This window comes from Hyla sarda, chromosome 2 (genome assembly GCF_029499605.1).
Source record: "Hyla sarda isolate aHylSar1 chromosome 2, aHylSar1.hap1, whole genome shotgun sequence".
NCBI classification, from domain to species: Eukaryota; Metazoa; Chordata; class Amphibia; order Anura; family Hylidae; genus Hyla; species Hyla sarda.
In genome coordinates this window covers 1185430-1208201 of record NC_079190.1, presented here as the reverse complement: position 1 = coordinate 1208201, position 22772 = coordinate 1185430, and the positions used below count along the sequence as shown (strand labels likewise).

General features: G+C 44.9%; 1 protein-coding gene across 1 annotated transcript in view; it reads right to left on the bottom strand.

Annotated features, from left to right (window-relative positions):
- Positions 1-4758: 4758 nt before the first annotated feature.
- RHOG (ras homolog family member G) overlaps positions 4759-22772 on the bottom strand; it is a 56807-nt gene continuing 38793 nt past the window's right edge. Inside the window, exon 2 of the mRNA XM_056560982.1 lies at positions 4759-7060. Coding sequence (XP_056416957.1) covers positions 6453-7028 — 576 coding nt within the window. The 5' untranslated portion in view covers positions 7029-7060 and the 3' untranslated portion in view covers positions 4759-6452. The remainder of the gene's footprint in view (positions 7061-22772) is intronic.

Below are 22772 nucleotides of genomic sequence, written 5' to 3'. Positions count from 1 at the left end.
TGCTGCAGAACATCGTAATACCCACCTCAGCTGCTGCAGAATATTGTAATACCCACCTCAGCTGCTGCAGAATATTATAATACTCACCTCAGCTGCTGCAGAATATTATAATACTCACCTCAGCTGCTGCAGTACATCATAACACACACATCAGCTGCTGCAGAATATTGTAATACCCATCTCAGCTGCTGCAGAACATTGTAATATCTCAGCTGCTGCAGAACATTGTAATACCCACCTCATCTGCTGCAGAATATTATACCTACCTCAGCTGCTGCAGAATATCGCAATACCCACCTCAGCTGCTGCAGAACATCGTAATACCCACCTCAGCTAATGCAGAATATTATAATACCCACCTCAGCTGCTGCAGAACATTATAATACTCACCTCAGCTGCTGCAGTACATCATAACACACACACCTCAGCTGCTGCAGAACATTATAATACTCACCTCAGCTGCTGCAGAACATTGTAATACCCACCTCAGCTGCTGCAGAATATTATAATACCCACCTCAGCTGCTGCAGTACATCATAACACACACCTCAGCTGCTGCAGAATATTGTAATACTCTCCTCAGCTGCTGCAGAACATTATAATACTCACCTCAGCTGCTGCAGAACATTATAATACCCACCTCAGCTGCTGCAGTGCATCATAACACTCACCTCAGCTGCTGCAGAATATTGTAATACCCACCTCAGCCTCTACAGTACATCATAACACACACCTCAGCTGCTGCAGAACATTATAATACTCACCTCAGCTGCTGCAGAACATTATAATACTCACCTCAGCTGCTGCAGAATATTGTAATACCCTCCTCAGCTGCTGCAGAATATCATAACACAAACCTCAGCCGCTGCAGAATATTGTAATACTCTCCTCAGCTGCTGCAGAACATCATAACACACACCTCAGCTGCTGCAGTACACCATAGCACACACCTCAGCTGCTGCAGTACATCATAGCACACACCTCAGCTGCTGCAGAACATTGTAATTGTTACGCAGTGCGCTCCGGGTCCCTGCTCCTCCCCGGAGCGCTCGCGGCGTTCTCCTCTCTGCAGCGCCCCGGTCAGACCCGCTGACCGGGAGCACTGCACTGACACTGCCGGCGGGGATGCGATCTGCATAGCGGGACGCACCCGCTCGCGGATCGCATCCCAATCTACTTACCTGTCCTGGTCCCCGGCTGTCACGTCCTGGCACGCGCAGCTCCGCTCACTAGGGCGTGCGCGCGCCAGCTCTCTAAGATTTAAAGGGCCAGTGCACCGCTAATTGGTGCCTGGCCCAATCAGGCTAATTAGCTCCCACCTGCTCCACGCCTATATAACTTCACTTCCCCTTCCCTGCATTGCCGGATCTTGTTGCCCTTGTACCTAGTGAAAGCGTTTCCTGTGTTTGCCTTACCAGTGTTACCAGACCTTCTGCCGTTTCCCTTGACTACGAACCTTGCCGCCTGCCTTGACCTTCTGCTACGTCTGACCTCGCCTCTGTCTAGTCCTTCTGTCCCACGTCTTCTCAGCAGTCAGCGAGGTTGAGCCGTTACCGGTGGACACTACCTGGTTGCTACCGCCGCAGAAAGACCATCCCGCTTTGCGGCGGGCTCTGGTGAAAACCAGTAGCAACTTAGAACCGGTCCACCGGTACGGTCCACGCCAATCTCTCGCTGACACAGAGGATCCACCTTCAGCCTGCCGAATCCTAACAGTAGATCCGGCCATGGATCCCGCTGAGGTGCCACTGCCAAGTCTCGCTGACCTCACCACCGTGGCCGCTCCTAGCCTCCGCTTGTCGGAAAAATTTGATGGGGACTCTAGACTCTGCCGTGGTTTCCTGTCTCAATGTTCCCTACATTTGGAGATGTTGTCGGACCAATTTCCTACAGAACGGTCTAAGGTGGCTTTCGTAGTCAGTCTTCTGTCTGGAAAGGCCTTGTCTTAGGCCACACCGCTCTGGGACCGCAATGATCCTTCCACAGCCACTGTCCAGTCCTTCTTCACTGAAGTCCGTAGTGTCTTCGAGGAGCCAGCCCGGGCCTCCTCTGCCGAAACTGCCCTGCTGAACCTAGTCCAAGGAAGTTCTTCCGTAGGCGAATACGCCATCCAGTTTCGTACCCTCACCTCTGAATTATCCTGGAACAATGAGGCCCTCTGCGCGACCTTCAAGAAAGGCTTATCCAGCAACATCAAAGATGTACTGGCCGCACGAGAAATCCCTGCTAACCTGCATGAACTTATCCATTTGGCCACCCGCATTGACATGCGTTTTTCTGAAAGACACCAGGAGCTCTGCCAGGAAAAGGACCTTGATCTCTGGGCACCTCTCTCCCAGTATCCTTTGCAATCTACCCCTGTGCCTCCCGCCGAGGAGGCTCTGCAAGTGGATCGGTCTCGTCGCAGAGATAAAAATTTATGTCTGTACTGCGCTAGTACCGAATATTTCTTGGTGGATTGCCCTATTCGTCCTCCGCGTCTGGGAAACGCACGCACCCTGTTCACATGGGAGTGGTGTCCCTTGGTGTGAATTCTGCTTCTCCACGTCTCACTGTGCCCGTGCGGATTTCTCCTTCTGCCAACTCCTCCTTCTCAGCTGTGACCTTCTTGGACTCTGGTTCTGCAGGAAATTTTATTTTGGCCTCTTTTGTTTATAGGTTCAGCATCCCAGTAACCCGTCTCGTCAAGCCGCTCTACATTTCTTCTGTCAACGGAGTAAAATTGGACTGCACTGTGCATTACCGCACAGAACCCCTGATTATGAGCCTTGGACTGCATCACGAAAAAATAGAATTTTTTGTTCTGCCCAACTGCACCTCTGAAGTCCTCCTCGGTCTGCCATGGCTCCAACGTCATTCTCCCACCCTTGACTGGACCACCGGGGAGATCAAAATTTGGGGTTCCTCTTGTCACAAACGATGCCTCACATCTGCTTCCACTTGTCTAACTCCTGAGGTTCCACCCTTACCGGTCCCTCCCAAGGCTTACCAGGATATTTTCGGCAAAAAGCAAGCTGAGATTTTGCCTCCTCCTAGCCCCCTTCCTGGTAACACTCTGCCCCGTGGCAAGCTTCACCCTCTGCCCCCCCTCCCCATTCCCACTTCTTCTGGATTGCCTGCCGTTGATGAAGTTACCCAGGACTTCTCTATCATCTGGAAGGAAACTCAAGAATCGCTCCCAATGGCCTCGTCTCGTATAAGGGACAAGCAGACAAAAAGAGGGGGACGCCGAGAGGGTACTGTTACGCCGAGCGATCCGGGTCCCTGCTTCTCCCCGGAGCGCTCGCGGCGTTCTCCTCTCTGCAGCGCCCCGGTCAGACCCGCTGACCTGGAGAGCTGCACTGACACTGCCGGCGGGGATGCGATCCGCATAGCAGGACGCGCCCGCTCGCGGATCGCATCCCAATCTACTTACCTTTCCTGGTCCCCGGCTGTCACGTCCTGGCGCGCGCGGCTCCGCTCTCTAGGGCGCGCGCCAGCTCTCTAAGATTTAAAGGGCCAGTGCACCGCTAATTGGTGCCTGGCCCAATCAGTGTAATTAGCTCCCACCTGCTCCACACCTATATTACCTCACTTCCCCTTCCCAGCATTGCCGGATTTTGTTGCCCTTGTACCTAGTGAAAGCGTTTCTGTGTTTGCCTTACCAGTGTTACCAGACCTTCTGACGTTACCCTTGACTACGAACCTTGCCGCCTGCCTTGACCTTCTGCTACGTCTGACCTCACCTCTGTCTAGTCCTTCTGTCCCACGTCTTCTCAGCAGTCAGAGAGGTTGAGCCGTTACCGGTGGATACGACCTGGTTGCTACCGCCGCAGCAAGACCATCCCGCTTTGCGGCGGGCTCTGGTGAATACCAGTAGCAACCCTAGAACCGGTCCACCGACACGGTCCACGCCAATCCCTCGCTGACACAGAGCATCCACCTTCAGCCTGCCGAATCCTAACAGTAATACCCACCTCAGCTGATGCAGAACATTGTAATACCCACCTCAACTGCTGCAGAACATCATAAAACACACCTCAGCTGCTGCAGAACATCCTAATAACCACCTCAACTGCTGCAGAACATCGTAACACACACCTCAGCTGCTGCAGAACATCGTAATACCAACCTCAGCTGCTGCAGAATATTGTAATACCCGCCTCAGCTGCTGCAGTACATCATAGCACACACCTCAACTGCTGCAGAACATTGTAATACCTACCTCAGCTGCTGCAGAATATTGTAATACCTACCTCAGCTGCTGAAGAACACTTTAATATCCACCAAGACTGACAAACATTATAATGCACATCACAGCTGCTGCAGAACCTCTTTTTGAAGAGAATACCAGTCAGTGGACATGCCCAGGCTTTGGTCTAGTAGGCCGGTGCGATAAGAAGACCTTGAAAGTCGTATTGTTGTAGTATATTAACCTTTCTTTCCTACAGAAAACCTTTCTCTAATAAAGTACAGCTCTGCAGGGGCTGTCTGAGAAAGCTCCGCCCCCCAAGGAGCCCATGAGTCCAATAGAAGCATTATTGATGGGCAGGAAGTAATAATAAGTAATAATAGCAATAATAAGTAATACTTCTGATATTGCTCCGCCCCCGAGGAGCCTGTGATTCCAATAGAAGCATTATTGATGGGCAGGAAGTAATGGTGGTCTGGGCAGGAAGAGTTCATGGGAGGAATAGACAGGGTGAGCAGAATGGGTGGGGTCAGGGGTGGGTGGTTTTGGGGTAGCATTGAATGATGACGTATGAGCCATTACTCTTCATATACCTTTATTCGGTTAAAGCAGAAAATAATAGAAAATTCAGCTGAGAAGTAAATGCTATAATATATTGAGCCATACATTGATCCACACCAATCGACAGGAGGACCCTCAGATACCAGCAACATGTGTGTGGGGGGGGAGGGGGGGTGGAACGACATGGGTCCTAGGGGGAAATGGGAACCTAAAGGTCTCCCAGACATGCCATCCATTAAAGATCTCCCAGACTCCTGAGCCTCCATACCATCGGTCTCCAGTGGTCAGCAGATGATGCAAAACTACTTCTCCCAGTATGCCCGAACAGCCAACGGCTGTTCGGGCATACTGGGAGTAATAGTCTTGCAACGGTTGGATGGCCACACTTTGGAGACCACAGTCAGAAATATTGCATCAGAGTCTGGAAAAGCTTGGTGATAACCATTGTTGGAGCTATTATGGTGACTGAGGCTGGAGATGGGAATTATTGCAAAAGTGTGGAGGCCATGATGTGTCCATACAGCTGACCACCACCTACAGCTGACCACCACAACCTACAGCTGACCACCACAACCTACAGCTGACCATTATAACAGGTAGAACGTATCATCAGGTCCATCACGATCCATCGTCTACTCCAGCCTGGTGACCACTAGGAATTTATCTGCAAATGGATACTGATAGGGACGGACTGTGTAGTTCTTGAGGGTCCAGCATGAAGACTATGGGCCCAGCGGTGGACCTTGACCTACACTTCCACCTACAGTTTTGCTTAGTCACTGGTTCCAGTATGGGAAGATCTCACTGGTCCTAAGACAGGTCATTCTCAGTGCTTAACACCAGGACAACACTTGATACTCTTCTTCACTGGTCCTAGGACAGGACATTCTCAGTTCTTAGTCACCGGGACAACATGGGATACTCTGAGTTACTCGTTCTAGCTCGAGATGCTCTCAGTCCCTGGTCCTAGGACTGGAACCTCTCAGACACTGGTCAATGGACATGATGCTCACAGTCACTGGTCCTAGGACATGGCGCTCTGTCTTTATAAGACAATCACAATTGTCATAATCACAATTGATACTTTGAATAAGCAAGTAGACACTCAAGAAGCTTAAAGGGATACTCCGCCCCTAGACATCTTATCCCCTATCCAAAGGATAGTGGATAAGATGTCTGATTGCGGGGGTCCTGCCACTGGGGACCCCCCGCGATCTCGGCTGTGGCACCCCAGACATTCAGTGCACGAAGCCAACTTCGCTCCACATGCCAGATGATTGGGGATGCGGGGCGGAGGCTCATTATGTCACAGCCACGCCCCCTCAATGCAAGTCTATGGGAGGGGGCGTGGCTTGCATTGAGAGGGCATGGCCGTGACATCACGAGCCTCCAGCGCTGCACCCACTGCTGGAAAGGAATGCCGGGTGCAGCAGGAAGATCGTGGGGGTCCCCAGTGCTGGCGACCTTTGGATAGGGGATAAGATGTCTAGGGGCGGAGTATCCCTTTAAGTCAACAGATGGGGAAAAGTTTCAAAAACACAACAATGTTCTTCTGCACCATCAGAGGTTGTCATGGTATCTCCAACTACAGAGGTGCTTTAAGGCTCACAGTGCTGGGTCCAACTTTGTGAGGGTTTCTACCCAACAAAGCAAGACATCTGCCAAGCTTCTCCTCAGTCTCTGGAAACGTGAGGGTCTCCATGAGGTCAGGATGATGACATCACAGTATGAAACATGGGCTCTTCTTCTTGACCGGGTTTGGGTTGAAGACGGCTCTCACCGCCTCCATGAAGACTTCCTTGATGCCGTCGTGGTTCAAGGCGGAGCACTCCATGTACTTCACAGCGTGGATGTGCTTGGACAGGCTGACCCCTTGTTGGTAGGTGATCGGCGCCTGGTTCTGCTCCTTCATCTTCTTGATGACATCTTGGTTGTTCCTGAGATCTTTCTTAGTTCCTACCAGAAGAATTGGCACACTGGGACAGTGGTGGCCCACCTCCGGGTACCACTTATGCTTGACATTCTCATAGGATGGGGGGCTGGCGATGGAGAAGCAAATGATGAAGACGTTCGTCTGAGGGTAGGAGAGTGTCCTTAGACGGTCATACTCTTCTTGTCCTGCCGTGTCCCACAGATTTAGGCAGATGGTTCTTCCATCCACTGTAGATTGGGCGCTGTAATTGTCAAAGACGGTGGGGATGTACTCTTTGGGGAAGGCGTTGGTTGTATAGCAAATGAGGAGGCAGGTCTTCCCAACGGCTCCATCTCCAACCACAACACACTTAATGGTCTGCATCCTGGATGATGTTGTTCTCTCTGTTTAACAACCTGAAAAACAAGAGGGGACAATGTCAGCCGGCGTGTCATCTCATGTTAAAATCCAGGACCCTACAAGGAGTGGAATACTTCAGGCGCTGAGAGACCACAAGTAACTGGTATAGCAACTGAGGTTTATTCCCAACATGCAACGCATTTCGCGCCTTGGCGCTTCATCAGGCATCCCTGATGCCCGATGAAGTGCCAAGGCACAAAACACGTTGCATGTTGGGAATAAACCTCAGTTGCTATACCAGTTACTTGTGGTCTCTCAGCGCCTGAAGTATTCCACTCCTTCTTGAGGATCCTGGTTTTTATCTTGCTTTATATTTGGAAAGGCGGCAGTGAGACTGATTATCTACACTACATACTGTCTACTGATTATTCACATGAAGCGTTTATCGTGGCTAACACAGCAATAGTAATACACTATGGAGCGCTCTGTTTTTTTTTAGTGTCTCCATCATGTTATCCTAGAGTAGTTCCAACTCAATGTAGGACACAGACCATAAAGGCCTCTATGCTTGGCCCAATTCCCATCCAACACGTGTGAACCCCTACAGCCTCTCCTTTCTACAGACAATGGAAGTTTATGAAGGCCTATAGGAAGAGCCTAAGGGTCACGTGGACCTACTCTCCCCCAAGGAAGGTGCAAAAGTGTTCCAGCCCACCTGTCCTGGGATTGGCTGGCAGCTTGAATCTAGACTAGGGGCCACCTTTCTATGTATGACACCACCAAGGAGTTATTCTACTAGAAGAACAGAGGAATCTATGGTGATATCACCCATTGGTGCCGGGGTGTGGTGATATCTCGAAGTGTGAGAGACCTCCTCACGCTATGTTCCCTGGTTTCATCACCTCTGACTTCCAGTAATGTGCGTGTGTCAGTAAAGAAATTGAGGAAATTCACTGCAGATTCCCTCCAGACCACAGAAGGGGAAGTTTCATATGACATCATCCTTCTTTATTTCTACTACTACCCAATAAAATCCTTCTTCCTCCTACAAATGTTCAGCAACGTTGTGGAAAGTCACACGGACCCCAACATAAACTCCTCGAAGTCCTGGTGAATTGGTGGTGAATAATGGTGCAAGGAAGAAATAGTAACCAATGGTAGTGAATGTTTACAGACCAGTCATGATAACGGGGTGAGGGTGACTGATGTGAATAGTAGTGAATGATCATGAATAGGGATGAGCGAATCAGATCTGACGAATCCGAAATTCATTATGAATTTCAGAAAAAATTTGCTTTGCAACGAATCTGAATATCGCCGCTATTCAATTGCACAAATCGCTTCATTAAACTAAATTTAGTGCGGTCCAGGCTCCAGGGCATCTAAGATGGCGGCTCCAGTTGTCAGGACATGGGGCAAGGAACTCTGGGAAGACGGGTAGGTGGGATGACCCTGAATCACATGCAGGATGCAGCTTATCAGCAGACAGTCACCCCTGTGATGCCACAGCCCTATATAATCGTCAGCCATCTTGCGGCCAGTCTCATCAGTGTTTTATTGCAGAGAGAGTGAGACTGAGAGAGAGCAGTGTGTTGCACATAAAATCATTTTTACAGCAGCAATTCACCTGAAAGCCAAATCCAGCCTAGAAGAACTGATAGGGAAGGGAGAGAGATTGAGAGAGAGACTGTAATTTTGGGTGTACTACACAGTGACTGTGTGCTGCAGCACTGGTGTGTACAACAAATGAAAAGCTAATATTAGCCAGCCAATTAGGGTGAGCAGAGCACTAAAAGCCATAATCACCTGCTATTAGTGCCTAATACAGGTTGCGTAGCAGAGCGTATTGTCCTCTATTAAGTGTAACCTGTGCGTACATAGGTGGTGTATGATTTTTGTTCCTGTTAAAGTCTTAAGGGCCTAGTTACTATGAAAGGCCAGCCAAAAGTACACACCTGCCGCTGTTCTAGACAAATACTGTTTTAAGCGTAGTGGAGCATATTGTCCTCCCCTCATAAGTGCATACCACATACTTACATCTAAGTGGTGTACCATTTCATTCCTGTTAAAGTCTTAAGGGCCCCTCATATACGCACTAAGTATGTCAGGCAGAGAAGTGCCAGGATGTGCACAGAGAAGTGGCCGAGGCCTAAATTCATCAGGCAAAGGTCGCAGCAGACTAGGGGCGAGTGGCAGCAGGAGTCGCAGCAAGAGACCTGATCTCCCGGTATCAGCCAGCGGTCGTGTCTCCACCAGCAACCCATCTGCCCTCATCGATTGGTTAACATAGTCATCCACTTCATCACAAGTGACATCTGACACCCCCGGTCAACAGTCGGTGGGTTCCTCAGACACAACCCTCAGTTGGCATGGCCCGGGAGCAGTCCCTGTCCTCCCATTGCCTTTGTCCAATGCTGTTCCCTCTCCTACAGAAGTATCTTATGTTGTGGGTTCAGCTCCATTATTTACTGAGGACGATCTAATAGAGAACAGTCAGCAGCTACTGCCCAGCCAACAAGTGGAGGAGACATCTGCCACTTCCTCCGCTAGGCGGCCAAGTAATGATGAGGTGAGTGACGTGGGAAGCGGTGTTGCCAGGGTCCAGGGTCCTGAAGCAGACACTGTTGGGGAACCTGAGGAGGACATCAGTGACGTGCAGACACAACTCGAAGATGGTAAAGCCGATTGCACTTGGAAGCAGGTTGAAGAGGGTTGCAGGTTGCCCGTGAGGCAGCAGCTGAGCCAGCAAGGTGGTAGCATGGTTGGCAGTCAGCGTGGTGGCAGAAGCGGGAAGTCTGGAGCCAAACCTGCCCGGGGTAGACCACCTGCTTCGCGGCAGCCTACCTTCCCGGGAGGTAGTGGAACAGGGGTTCCTGGAGTCGGCGACAGTAGCAGTCAATTAGTGCAGACTGTTGGTGGGAAAATCAGCTACTCGGCGGTGTGGAAGTTTTTCATCAAGTATCCGGAGGATGTTAACATGGCCACATGCAATTTAAAAAAATATCTTTGATCTTTTACAATTGTGAGGCCCTATGGTCTCGTCAGACTGCCACCACCTCTATGCTGTGTCATTCTGTCACCATATGGTCTCCTCTTGCTGCTGCCACCTCCAGGCTTGGTCATTCTGCCACATTTTGGTCTCCTCATGCTGGTGCCACCTCCAGGCTGTGTCATTGTGCCGCCATGTGGTCTCCTCATGCTGCTGGCACATTACATACATTTTTTTATGTTAATCTATTTAAAATCTTCAATTCAAAATTTAAAATATATCTTTAATCTTTTCAATTGTGAGGCCCTATGGTCTTGTCAGGCTGCTGCCACCTCCAGACTGTGTCATTCTGCCACTATATGGTCTCCTCATGTTTCCGCCTCCTTCAGGCTGTGTCATTCATCAAGAAATTGAATTATGGCTTACTCCACAAAAACTGGAAATGGGAACCATGGTGACGTCAGTGTCAAGGAAGCCTGAGCCATGCGCCCTGCATGGCACACATGTTCAATCTGGTCGTGAAGCAGTTCCTGAAGTGTTTCCCCCATCTGCAAGACATCCTAACAATGGGAAGGAAACTTTGCATGCACTTCAGCCACTCTTACACAGCAAAGCACACCCTCCTTGAGCTGCAGCGTCAGAACGGTATCCCACAACATAGTCTGATTTGTGATGTTGCCACACGTTGGAATTCCACCCTCTATATGTTGGCCCAACTATACGAACAGAGAAAAGCCATCACCGATTTCTTGATGATCCAAGCGGTTAGGAGTACTCCCCTGTGTAACTTCAATGTGAACCAGTGGAAGCTCATACGTGACACCTGCCGTTTGCTCAGGCCCTTTGAGGAATTACGCCAGGATTACGGGATGAACTACGTCCTTCCACTGCTTCATTTCCTACAACAAGTGTGGGATAGATGGCTGGTCAGAGCAATGGAGATGTGGCGCCTACATCTCAAGGCCACATGAGCCCTGTGGGGGCTGAACTGGAGGAGATGGGGGGAGGGGCAGAGTGGAGCACAGATTAGGTTTCGCAAAATGGGTGGTTTTTCTAGTCATCTGCCAGGAGAGGAGGTGCAGGAGCAGCTAGAGGGTTATGAGGAAGGTGAGACAGAGGACCCAGACACACCGTGGCAGTATGCAGGGGAGATAGAGGCAGGTGGTCCCTCCGAGTCACTTGCACAAATGGCACAATGCATGCTCACTTGCTTGCATAGTGACCGCCGAATTGTCACCATCTGGCAGCGGGATGACTTCTGGCTCTCCACCTTATTGGACCCTCGCTATCGGCACAAAATGGGAGGACAAAGTGACCTCCTATGTAGGAGACATCCTATGTAGTCAGTTGGCCGATGCCTATCGGCGCCATCATCCATCTTCTCACAGGTCTGCGCTCACCTTCCACTGCCATGGCTGCTGGGGAGGGGAGGGGTGGTAGGAGCAGTACCAGCTCCATCAGCAGCAGCCTGAGTCTACAGTCGCTGATGAGTAGCTTTCTTATCCCGCATAGTGAAGCAACTCATCAGCAGCAGGTAGACCTGGAGCAGGACCTGAACCAGCAGGTGGTGGCATACCTTGACATGGCCATGCCAACACACCTTGAAGATCCGCTGGACTTCTGGGCAGCCAAACTTGATTTGTGGCCGCAACTAGCAGAGTTTGCCCTGAAAAAGCTGTCCTGCCTGGCCAGTAGTGTGCCATCAGAGCGGGTGTTTAGTGCGGCCGGGGCCATAGTCACCCCAAGGAGAACTCGTCTGTCCACGAAAAATGTGGAGAGACTGACCTTTGTGAAGATGAATCAGGGATGGATCAGGCAGGATTTCCACCCACCAATGCCAGATGCCTCAGAGTAGATTGACCATGGTGCCACCAACACTTCACAAATATGGATAGTGCCAAACAGATTTAAGGTGCTGCTCCCCAGTTACAGACATTCCTCTGCATCAGACCACAAGTAAGTATTGAGGATATGCATTAGCTAAAACTTAACTTCTCTTAGGATAAAATATATGGACCCAAATTTTTTTTTAAATCAAAAGGAAAGGTGTGCAAAAACACCATATGCCACCTACACCACCAAATATTGATGTGATGGAAAGACGTCTAAAAGGTGGAAGGGAACAACGTATGGTCCATTGCAACCGGTGGGGGTAAAAACTTCCCCTGTAAGGCCCTACTCTCACAGTATTAATTCCCTTCTTGGCAAGTGTTACTCACCCTAAAAAGGGCAGCCACACACAGGAACCTCTCACTATTTCTACCTACAAACACGGCCATTTCCCAGGGTTTTTAGTTGGAAATAGAGAGAGTTTCCTGTGTGGGGCCGCCCTTTTTAGGGCGAGTAACACTTGCCAAAAAGGGAATTAATAGGGCAAGATTAGGGCCTTTTTACTCCCACCTGCTACAATGGACAATACGTTGTTCCCTTCCACCTTTTCAAGGAAAGTGTTACTCGTCTTAAAGAGGGCGGCCCCACACAGGAACCAATCCCTATTTCCACCTAAAAACCCTGGGAAATGGCAGTGTTTGTAGGGGGAAATAGGGAGAGGTTCCTGTGTTGAGCCGCCCTTTTTAGGGCGAGTAACAATTACCAAGAAGGGAATTAATAATGTGAGAGTAGGGCCTTACAGGGGAAGTTTTTACCCCCACCGGTTACAAAGGACCATACGTTGTTCTCATTGAACATTCTGCCACCATATATTCTCCTAATGCTGAATCCAGCTCCAGGCTGTCTCATTCTGCCATCATATGTTCTCCTCATGCTGATACCAGCTCCAGGATGTATTATACTGCCACCATATATTCTCCTAATGCTGAATCCAGCTCCAGGTTGTCTTATACTGCCACCATGTGTTCTCCTTATGCTGATGCCACCTCCAGGCTGTCTAATTCTGCCACCATATGTTCTCCTCATGCTGATGCCACCTCCAGTCTGTCTCCATTAGCCACTATATGGTGTCCACTTGCTGCTGACAACTCCAGGCTGTGTCATTCAACCACTATATGGTCTCCTCATGCTTCCGCCACCTCCAGGCTGTGTCATTCAGCCACTATATGGTCTCCTCATGCTGCCATCACCTCCAGCCTGTGACATTCAGCCACTATATAGTCTCTTCTTGCTGCCAACTCCAGGCTGTGCCATTCAGCCACTATATGGTCTCCTCATGCTTCCACCACCTCCAGGCTGTGTTATTCAACCACTATATGGTATCATCATGCTTCCACCACCTCCAGGCTGTGTCATTCAGCCACTATACGGTCTCCTCATGCTGCCAACACCTCCAGGCTGTGTCATTCAACCACTATATGGTCTCCTCTTGCTGCTACCAACTCCAGGCTGTGTCATTCACCCACTATATGGTCTCCTCTTGCTGCTGCCAACTCCAGGCTGTGTCATTCAGCCACTATATGGTCTCCTCTTGCTGCTGCCAACTCCAGGCTGTGTCATTCAGCCACTGTATGGTTTCCTCATGCTGCCAACACATCCAGGCTGTTCCATTCAGCCACTATATGGTCTCCTCATGCTGCCAACACCTCCAGGCTGTGTCATTCAGTCACTATAGGGTGTCCTCATGCTGCCAACACCTCCAGGCTGTGTCATTCAGTCATTATATGGTCTCCTCATGCTGCCAACACCTCCACGCTGTGTCATTCAGCCACTATATGGTGTCCTCATGCTGCCAACACCTCCACGCTGTGTCATTCAGCCACTATATGGTCTCCTCATGCTGCCAACATCTCCACGCTATGTCATTCAGTCACTATATGGTCTCCTCATACTGATGCCACCTCCAGGCTGTGTCATTGTGCCGCTCTGCTGCAGTGATTCTAAAAGCGATGTCTGTAATCTGCATTTTATTCTGAACAACAGTATTATTTCACTTTCCCAGCGCACTCCATATGTGTGTTACGGCAAAGCAAAGTGTTCTACACCCCTATTGAGGCTCTCTGTAGCCCAAAAATAGCCGTTTTTAATAACGATTTGACGTAAATAAATTTGGATCGAATCAAATTTTTTTCTGAAAATTTCGGGAAATCGCCCGAATCAAATTTTTCCAAAATCCGCTCATCTCTAATCATGAATAATGGTGAACAGGGAAAATAGTAGTGAATAGTGGTAAAAGGTGGAGATAGTGGTGAATGGTGGGGAAATTTGGTGACAGGTGATAGATAATAAAGTAAGGGTGACTGGTGGTGAATGGCAGTGAATGATCATGATTAATAGTTGTGAATAATGGTGAAAGGGGAAGATAGTGGTGAATAGTGGTAAACATTGGTGATGAATGGTAATGCGGGGAGGGTGAGCGGTGGTAAATAGCAGTGAATGAGCATGAATAATGGTGAACAGTAGAAATAGTAGTGAATGTTGGTGATAGTGACTAGTGGTGAATAATAGTGAACAGATCAGATAGTAGTGAATTTGGGTGATTATTGGTGACAAGTGATGAATGACAATGAGGGGGAGGGGATGGTGACTGGTGGGGAATAGTAATAAATGACTGAATAATTTGGTGATTGGGAATGAACAGCAATGAATGATGGTAAATGGTGGTGACTGATGGTGAGATTATGGTGAATAATGATGACAATAAAGGCTAGTGAATGATAAGTGGATGGCAGTAACTGGCAGTGAATGATGATGATGATGATGATGATGATGATACATGGTGTTGGATAGTTAGGGATGAAGAAGAGACAGTAAACAATGAGGGACGCTGCAGCTAGTGTGAGCGATGATTATTGGGAGTAAATGATGGTGAATAGTAGTGAATTACTGTAATTAATTGTAAATGATGGTGAATAATAGTGAATTACTGTAACTAATTGTAAATGATGGTGAATAATAGTGAATTACTGTAACTAATTGTAAATGATGGTGAATAATAGTGAATTACTGTAACTAATTGTAAATGATGGTGAATAATAGTGAATTACTGTAACTAATTGTAAATGATGGTGAATAGTAGTGAATTACTGTAATTAATTGTAAATGATGGTGAATAACAGTGAATTACTGTAACTAATTGTAAATGATGGTGAATAAAAGTGAATTACTGTAACTAATTGTAAATGATGGTGAATAATAGTGAATTACTGTAACTAATTGTAAATGATGGTGAATAATAGTGAATTACTGTAACTAATTGTAAATGATGGTGAATAATAGTGAATTACTGTAACTAATTGTAAATGATGGTGAATAGTAGTGAATTACTGTAATTAATTGTAAATGATGGTGAATAATAGTGAATTACTGTAACTAATTGTAAATGATGGTGAATAGTAGTGAATTACTGTAACTAATTGTAAATGATGGTGAATAATAGTGAATTACTGTAACTAATTGTAAATGATGGTGAATAATAATGGATGATATATTATAGAGGAAGGTGTATTATAGAGAACTGTGCTGAATGATGGTCACTATTAGTGAACAATGATGAGATGATGGTGAATAGTAGTGAATTACTGTAATTGTAAATGATGGTGAATAATAGTGGATGATATAGAGCAGTGGTCTTCAACCTGTGGACCTCCAGATGTTGCAAAACTACAACTCCCAGCATGCCCGGACAGCCATTGGCTGTCCGGGCATGCTGGGAATTGTAGTTTTGCAACATCTGGAGGTCCGCAGGCTGAAGACCACAGATATAGAGGAAGGTGTATTATAGAGAACTGTGCTGAATGATGGTTACTATTAGTGAACAATGATGAGATGATGGTGATGCAGGATGGTGAATAGTAGTGAAAGGTGAAGAGAAGGTGTATCATAGTGAACTGAGTTGAATGATGGTCACTATTAGTAAACAATAATGAGATGATGGTAAATGATGGTGAATAGTAGTGAATGGTAAAGGTTATTATAGTAACGTGGGCTAACTGTTGATTACTATTGGTGAAGAATGATGAGATGATGGTGAATGATGGTGAATAGTAGTGAAAGGTAAAGAAAAGGTTATTATAGTAACGTGTGATAACTGTTGATTACTATTGGTGAAGAATGATGAGATGATGGTGAATGATGGTGAATAGTAGTGAATGGTAAAGGATATTATAGTAACATGTGATAACTGTTGATTACTATTGGTGAAGAATGATGAGATGATGGTGAATGATGGTGAATGATGGTGAATGATGGTGAATAGTAGTGAAAGGTAAAGAAAAGGTTATTATAGTAACGTGTGATAACTGTTGATTACTATTGGTAAAGAATGATGAGATGATGGTGAATGATGGTGAATGATGGTGAATAGTAGTGAATTACTGTAATTAATTGTAAATGATGGTGAATAATAGTGGATGATATATTAGAGGAAGGTGTATTATAGAGGACTGTGCTGAATGATGGTCACTATTAGTGAACAATGATGGTGAATGATGGTGAATGATGGTGAATAGTAGTGAATGGTAAAGGATATTATAGTAACATGTGATAACTGTTGATTACTATTGGTGAAGAATGATGAGATGATGGTGAATGATGGTGAATGATGGTGAATGATGGTGAATAGTAGTGAAAGGTAAAGAAAAGGTTATTATAGTAACGTGTGATAACTGTTGATTACTATTGGTAAAGAATGATGAGATGATGGTGAATGATGGTGAATGATGGTGAATAGTAGTGAATTACTGTAATTAATTGTAAATGATGGTGAATAATAGTGGATGATATATTAGAGGAAGGTGTATTATAGAGGACTGTGCTGAATGATGGTCACTATTAGTGAACAATGATGGTGAATGATGGTGAATGATGGTGAATAGTAGTGAATGGTAAAGAAAAGGTTATTATAGTAACGAGTGATAACTGTTGATTACTATTGGTGAAGAATGATGGTGAATGATGGTGAATGATGGTGAATAGTAGTGAATGGTAAAGGTTATTATAGTAACGAGAGCTAACTGTTTATCACTATTGGTGAAGAATGATGGTGAATGATGGTGAATGATGGTGAATGATGGTGAATAGTAGTGAATGGTAAAGGTTATTATAGTAACGTGTGCTAACTGTTGATTACTATTGGTGAAGAATGATGAGATGATGGTGAATGATGGTGAATAGTAGTGAAAGGTAAAGAAAAGGTTATTATAGTAACGAGTGATAACTGTTGATCACTATTGGTGAAGAATGATGGTGAATGATGGTGAATGATGGTGAATGATGGTGAATGATGGTGAATAGTAGTGAATGGTAAAGGTTATTATAGTAATGAGTGATAACTGTTGATTACTATTGGTGAAGAATGATGAGATGATGGTGAATGATGGTGAATAGTAGTGAATTACTGTAATTAATTGTAAATGATGGTGAATAATAGTGGATGATATATTATAGAGGAAGGTGTATTATAGAGGACTGTGCTGAATGATGGTCACTATTAGTGAAGAATGATGGTGAATGATGGTGAATAGTAGTGAATGGTAAAGGATATTATAGTAACGTGTGATAACTGTTGATTACTATTGGTGAAGAATGATGAGATGATGGTGATACATGATGGTGAATGATGGTGAATGATGGTGAATAGTAGTGAATGGTAAAGAAAAGGATATTATAATAACGAGTGATAACTGTTGATTACTATTGGTGAAAAATGATGAGATGATGGTGAATGATGGTGAATGATGGTGAATAGTAGTGAATGGTAAAGGTTATTATAGTAACGTGTGATAACTGTTGATTACTATTGGTGAAGAATGATGGTGAATGATGGTGAATGATGGTGAATAGTAGTGAATGGTAAAGGTTATTATAGTAATGAGTGATAACTGTTGATTACTATTGGTGAACAGATGAGATGATGGTGAATGATGGTGAATGATGGTGATACATGATGGTAAATGATGGTGAATAGTAGTGAATGGTAAAGGATATTATAGTAACGAGTGATAACTGTTGATTACTATTGGTGAAGAGATGAGATGATGGTGAATGATGGTGAATAGTAGTGAATGGTAAAGGTTATTATAGTAATGAGTGATAACTGTTGATTACTATTGGTGAAGAATGATGAGATGATGGTGAATGATGGTGAATGATGGTGAATAGTAGTGAATGGTAAAGGTTATTATAGTAACGTGTGATAACTGTTGATTACTATTGGTGAACAGATGAGATGATGGTGAATGATAGTGAACAAAGATGAGTAAATTGGTGAACTTCCAAACGAATCCTCTGTCGCTCTCCCAGCGTCGCACACGAGACAATTGGAAGCGGCCGCTACATACAGAGACTTCTCACACGATTCCTGCTCTTCCTGGAAGGACACAAACTTCCCGAAATATTTCTCACAGGAAATCCGAGTATCCTACTGAGCGGCCGCGGCCTCAATACCGGCGTCCGGCATCTCCTGAGGAGCCGCAGAACTGGTAAACCTCTCACCACGGAACGTTCTGAAACTTTGCGTTTTCTTTTCTTCTGCCATTTATTAAATCTCTGCATGGTGAATGAGAACAGAGAAATCCTGCTCTGACTTCTCACAGCTGACGATATGTTACAATGTGTCAGTCTAGAAGGAAATCCTCTGTAAATGTATCCAGCTGGACACCAGACTGATACACTGTACCTGCACTGATACATTGTAACAAACTATCAGGCCCAAAGAGAGAATTGTTACTTAATTACCTTACAGAGGATTGTCTAACCTGGATACAACTGTGACAAACCCTCAGCTGTCAGAAATACTAGACTTAAAGGGGTTCTCTGAAGTCCAGTAAATAGACTGCAGAGTTATATAGCATCACTTACCTGTCCGCCCAGTTCTGAAATTACCAAAAACCTATTTGTTTTGTCCATCTGTAGTCCTTTCACCTACAATGCTGCAGAACATTGCTCTACAGAGCAGAGCAGTCTGCAACACCTGCTGTATGCATTCCCAGTCTGCTCCTCTGCCTCTGTAGCTGCTCAGCACAAGGCACCATGCTGTAACCCCACCTCTTTCTTTTATAAATGTCCTAATAAAGATGACACCACACTGATCATGAGAGGACTACACAACTTCCTGTCAGGAAAGAGGAAGGAGCCACATAGCTTCTGAGACAACACCACAGTGACAAAGAGAGGACTACACAACTTTCTGTCAGGAGAGAGGAAGGAGCCAGATAGCTGCTGAGACAACACCCCAGTGACAATGAGAGGACTAAACAATTATATAAAACAGATTGCTATCTATATGAACTGTGCAGAGGGGGAGGGGGTTAGATTGTATATGCTCACAGGCCTGGATCTAGTAGCTTTATACTATGAGTTGCACATGATATCACGCCCTGTGTAGGATTTAGCAGCCCATATATAACATGTGTGAGGATATCCCATATATAACATGTGTGAGGATGTCCCATATATACCATGTGAGAGGATGTCCCATATATAACATGTGTGAGGATGTCCCATATATAACATGTGTGAGGATATCCCATATATAACATGTGTGAGGATATCCCATATATACCATGTGTGAGGATATCCCATATATACCATGTGTGAGGATATCCCATATATACCATGTGTGAGGATGTCCCATATATAACATGTGTGAGGATGTCACATATATAACATGTGAGAGGATATCCCATATATACCATGTGTGAGGATGTCCCATATATACCATGTGTGAGGATGTCCCATATATAACATGTGTGAGGATGTCTGTGAGGATGTCCCATATATAACATGTGTGAGGATGTCCCATATATACCATGTGTGAGGATGTCTGTGAGGATGTCCCATATATAACATGTGTGAGGATGTCCCATATATAACATGTGAGGATGTCCCATATATAACATGTGTGAGGATATCCCATATATAACATGTGAGAGGATATCCCATATATAACGTGTGAGGATATCCCATATATAACATGTGTGAGGATATCCCATATATAACGTGTGAGGATGTCCCATATATAACATGAGAGGATATCCCATATATAACATGTGTGAGGATGTCCCATGTATAACATGTGAGGATGTCCCATATATAACATGTGAGAGGATATCCCATATATAACATGTGTGAGGATATCCCATATATAACATGTGTGAGGATGTACCATATATAACATGTGTGAAGATGTCCCATATATAACATGTGTGAGGATATCCCATATATAACATGTGAGAGGATATCCCATATATAACATGTGTGAGGATATCCCATATATAACATGTGTGAGGATGTCCCATATATAACATGTGTGAGGATATCCCATATATAACATGTGTGAGGATGTCCCATATATAACATGTGAGAGGATGTCCCATATATACCATGTAAGGATATCCCATATATACCATGTGTGAGGATGTCCCATATATAACATGTGTGAGGATATCCCATATATAACATGTGTGAGGATATCCCATATATAACATGTGTGAGGATGTCCCATATATAACATGTGTGAGGATGTCCCATATATACCATGTGTGAGGATGTCCCATATATAACATGTGTGAGGATGTCCCATATATAACATGTGTGAGGATCTCCCATATATAACATGTGTGAGGATATCGCATATAGAACATGTGTGAGGATGTCCCATATATAACATGTGTGAGGATATCCCATATATAACATGTGTGAGGATATCCCATATATAACGTGTGAGGATGTCCCATATATAACATGTGAGGATGTCCCATATATAACATGTGTGAGGATGTCCCATATATAACATGTGTGAGGATGTCCCATATATAACATGTGTGAGCATGTCCCATATATAACATGTGTGAGGATGTCCCATATATAACATGTGAGAGGATGTCCCATATATAACATGTGAGAGGATGTCCCATATATAACATGTGTGAGGATGTCCCATATATACCATGTGTGAGGATGTCCCATATATAACATGTGTGAGGATGTCCCATATATAACATGTGTGAGGATGTCCCATATATAACATGTGTGAGGATGTCCCATATATAACATGTGAGGATGTCCCATATATATATAACGTGTGAGGATGTCCCATATATAACATGTGTGAGGATCTCCCATATATAACATGTGTGAGGATTTCTCATATATATATATAACATGTGTGAGGATGTCCCATATATATAACATGTGCGAGGATGTCCCATATATACCATGTGTGAGGATGTCCCATATATAACATGTGTGAGGATGTCCCATGTATAACATGTGTGAGGATGTCCCATATATAACATGTGTGAGGATGTCCCATATATATAGCGTGTGAGGATGTCCCATATACACCATGTGTGAGGATCTCCCATATATAACATGTGTGAGGATGTCCCATATATAACATGTGTGAGGATGTCCCATATATAACATGTGTGAGGATGTCCCATATATAACATGTGTGAGGATGTCCCATATATAACATGTGTGAGGATGCCCCATATATAAAATATGTGAGGATGTCCCATATATAACATGTGTGAGGATGTCCCATATATATCATGTGTGAGGATGTCCCATATATAACATGTGTGAGGATGTCCCATATATAAAATATGTGAGGATGTCCCATATATAACATGTGTGAGGATGTCCCATATATATCATGTGTGAGGATGTCCCATATATAACATGTGTGAGGATGTCCAATATATAACATGTGTGAGGATGTCCCATATATATCATGTGTGAGGATCTCCCATATATAACATGTGTGAGGATGTCCCATATATATCATGTGTGAGGATCTCCCATATATAACATGTGAGAGGATATCCCATATATACCATGTGAGGGGATGTCTCATATATAACATGTGTGAGGATGTCCCATATATAACATGTGTGAGGATGTCCCATATATAACATGTTTGAGGATGTCCCATATATAACATGTGAGAGGATATCCTATATATAACATGTGAGAGGATATCCCATATATAACATGTGTGAGGATATCCCATATATAACATGTGTGAGGATATCCCATATATAACGTGTGAGGATGTCCCATATATAACATGAGAGGATATCTCATATATAACATGTGTGAGGATGTCCCATATATACCATGTGTGAGGATGTCCCATATATACCATGTGTGAGGATGTCCTATGTATAACATGTGTGAGGATGTCCCATATATAACATGTTTGAGGATGTCCCATATATAACATGTGAGAGGATATCCTATATATAACATGTGTGAGGATATCCCATATATAACATGTGTGAGGATATCCCATATATAACGTGTGAGGATGTCCCATATATAACATGAGAGGATATCTCATATATAACATGTGTGAGGATGTCCCATATATACCATGTGTGAGGATGTCCCATATATACCATGTGTGAGGATGTCCCATATATAACATGTGTGAGGATGTCCCATATATATATAACGTGTGAGGATGTCCCATATATAACATGTGTGAGAATGTCCCATATATAACATGTGTGAGGATATCCCATATATAACATGTGTGAGGATGTCCCATGTATAACATGTGTGAGGATGTCCCATATATAACATGTGAGAGGATATCCTATATATAACATGTGAGAGGATATCCCATATATAACATGTGCGAGGATATCCCATATATAACATGTGTGAGGATATCCCATATATAACGTGTGAGGATGTCCCATATATAACATGAGAGGATATCCCATATATAACGTGTGAGGATATCCCATATATAACATGTGTGAGGATGTCCCATATATACCATGTGAGAGGATGTCCCATATATACCATGTGTGAGGATGTCCCATATATACCATGTGTGAGGATGTCCCATATATACCATGGGTGAGGATGTCCCA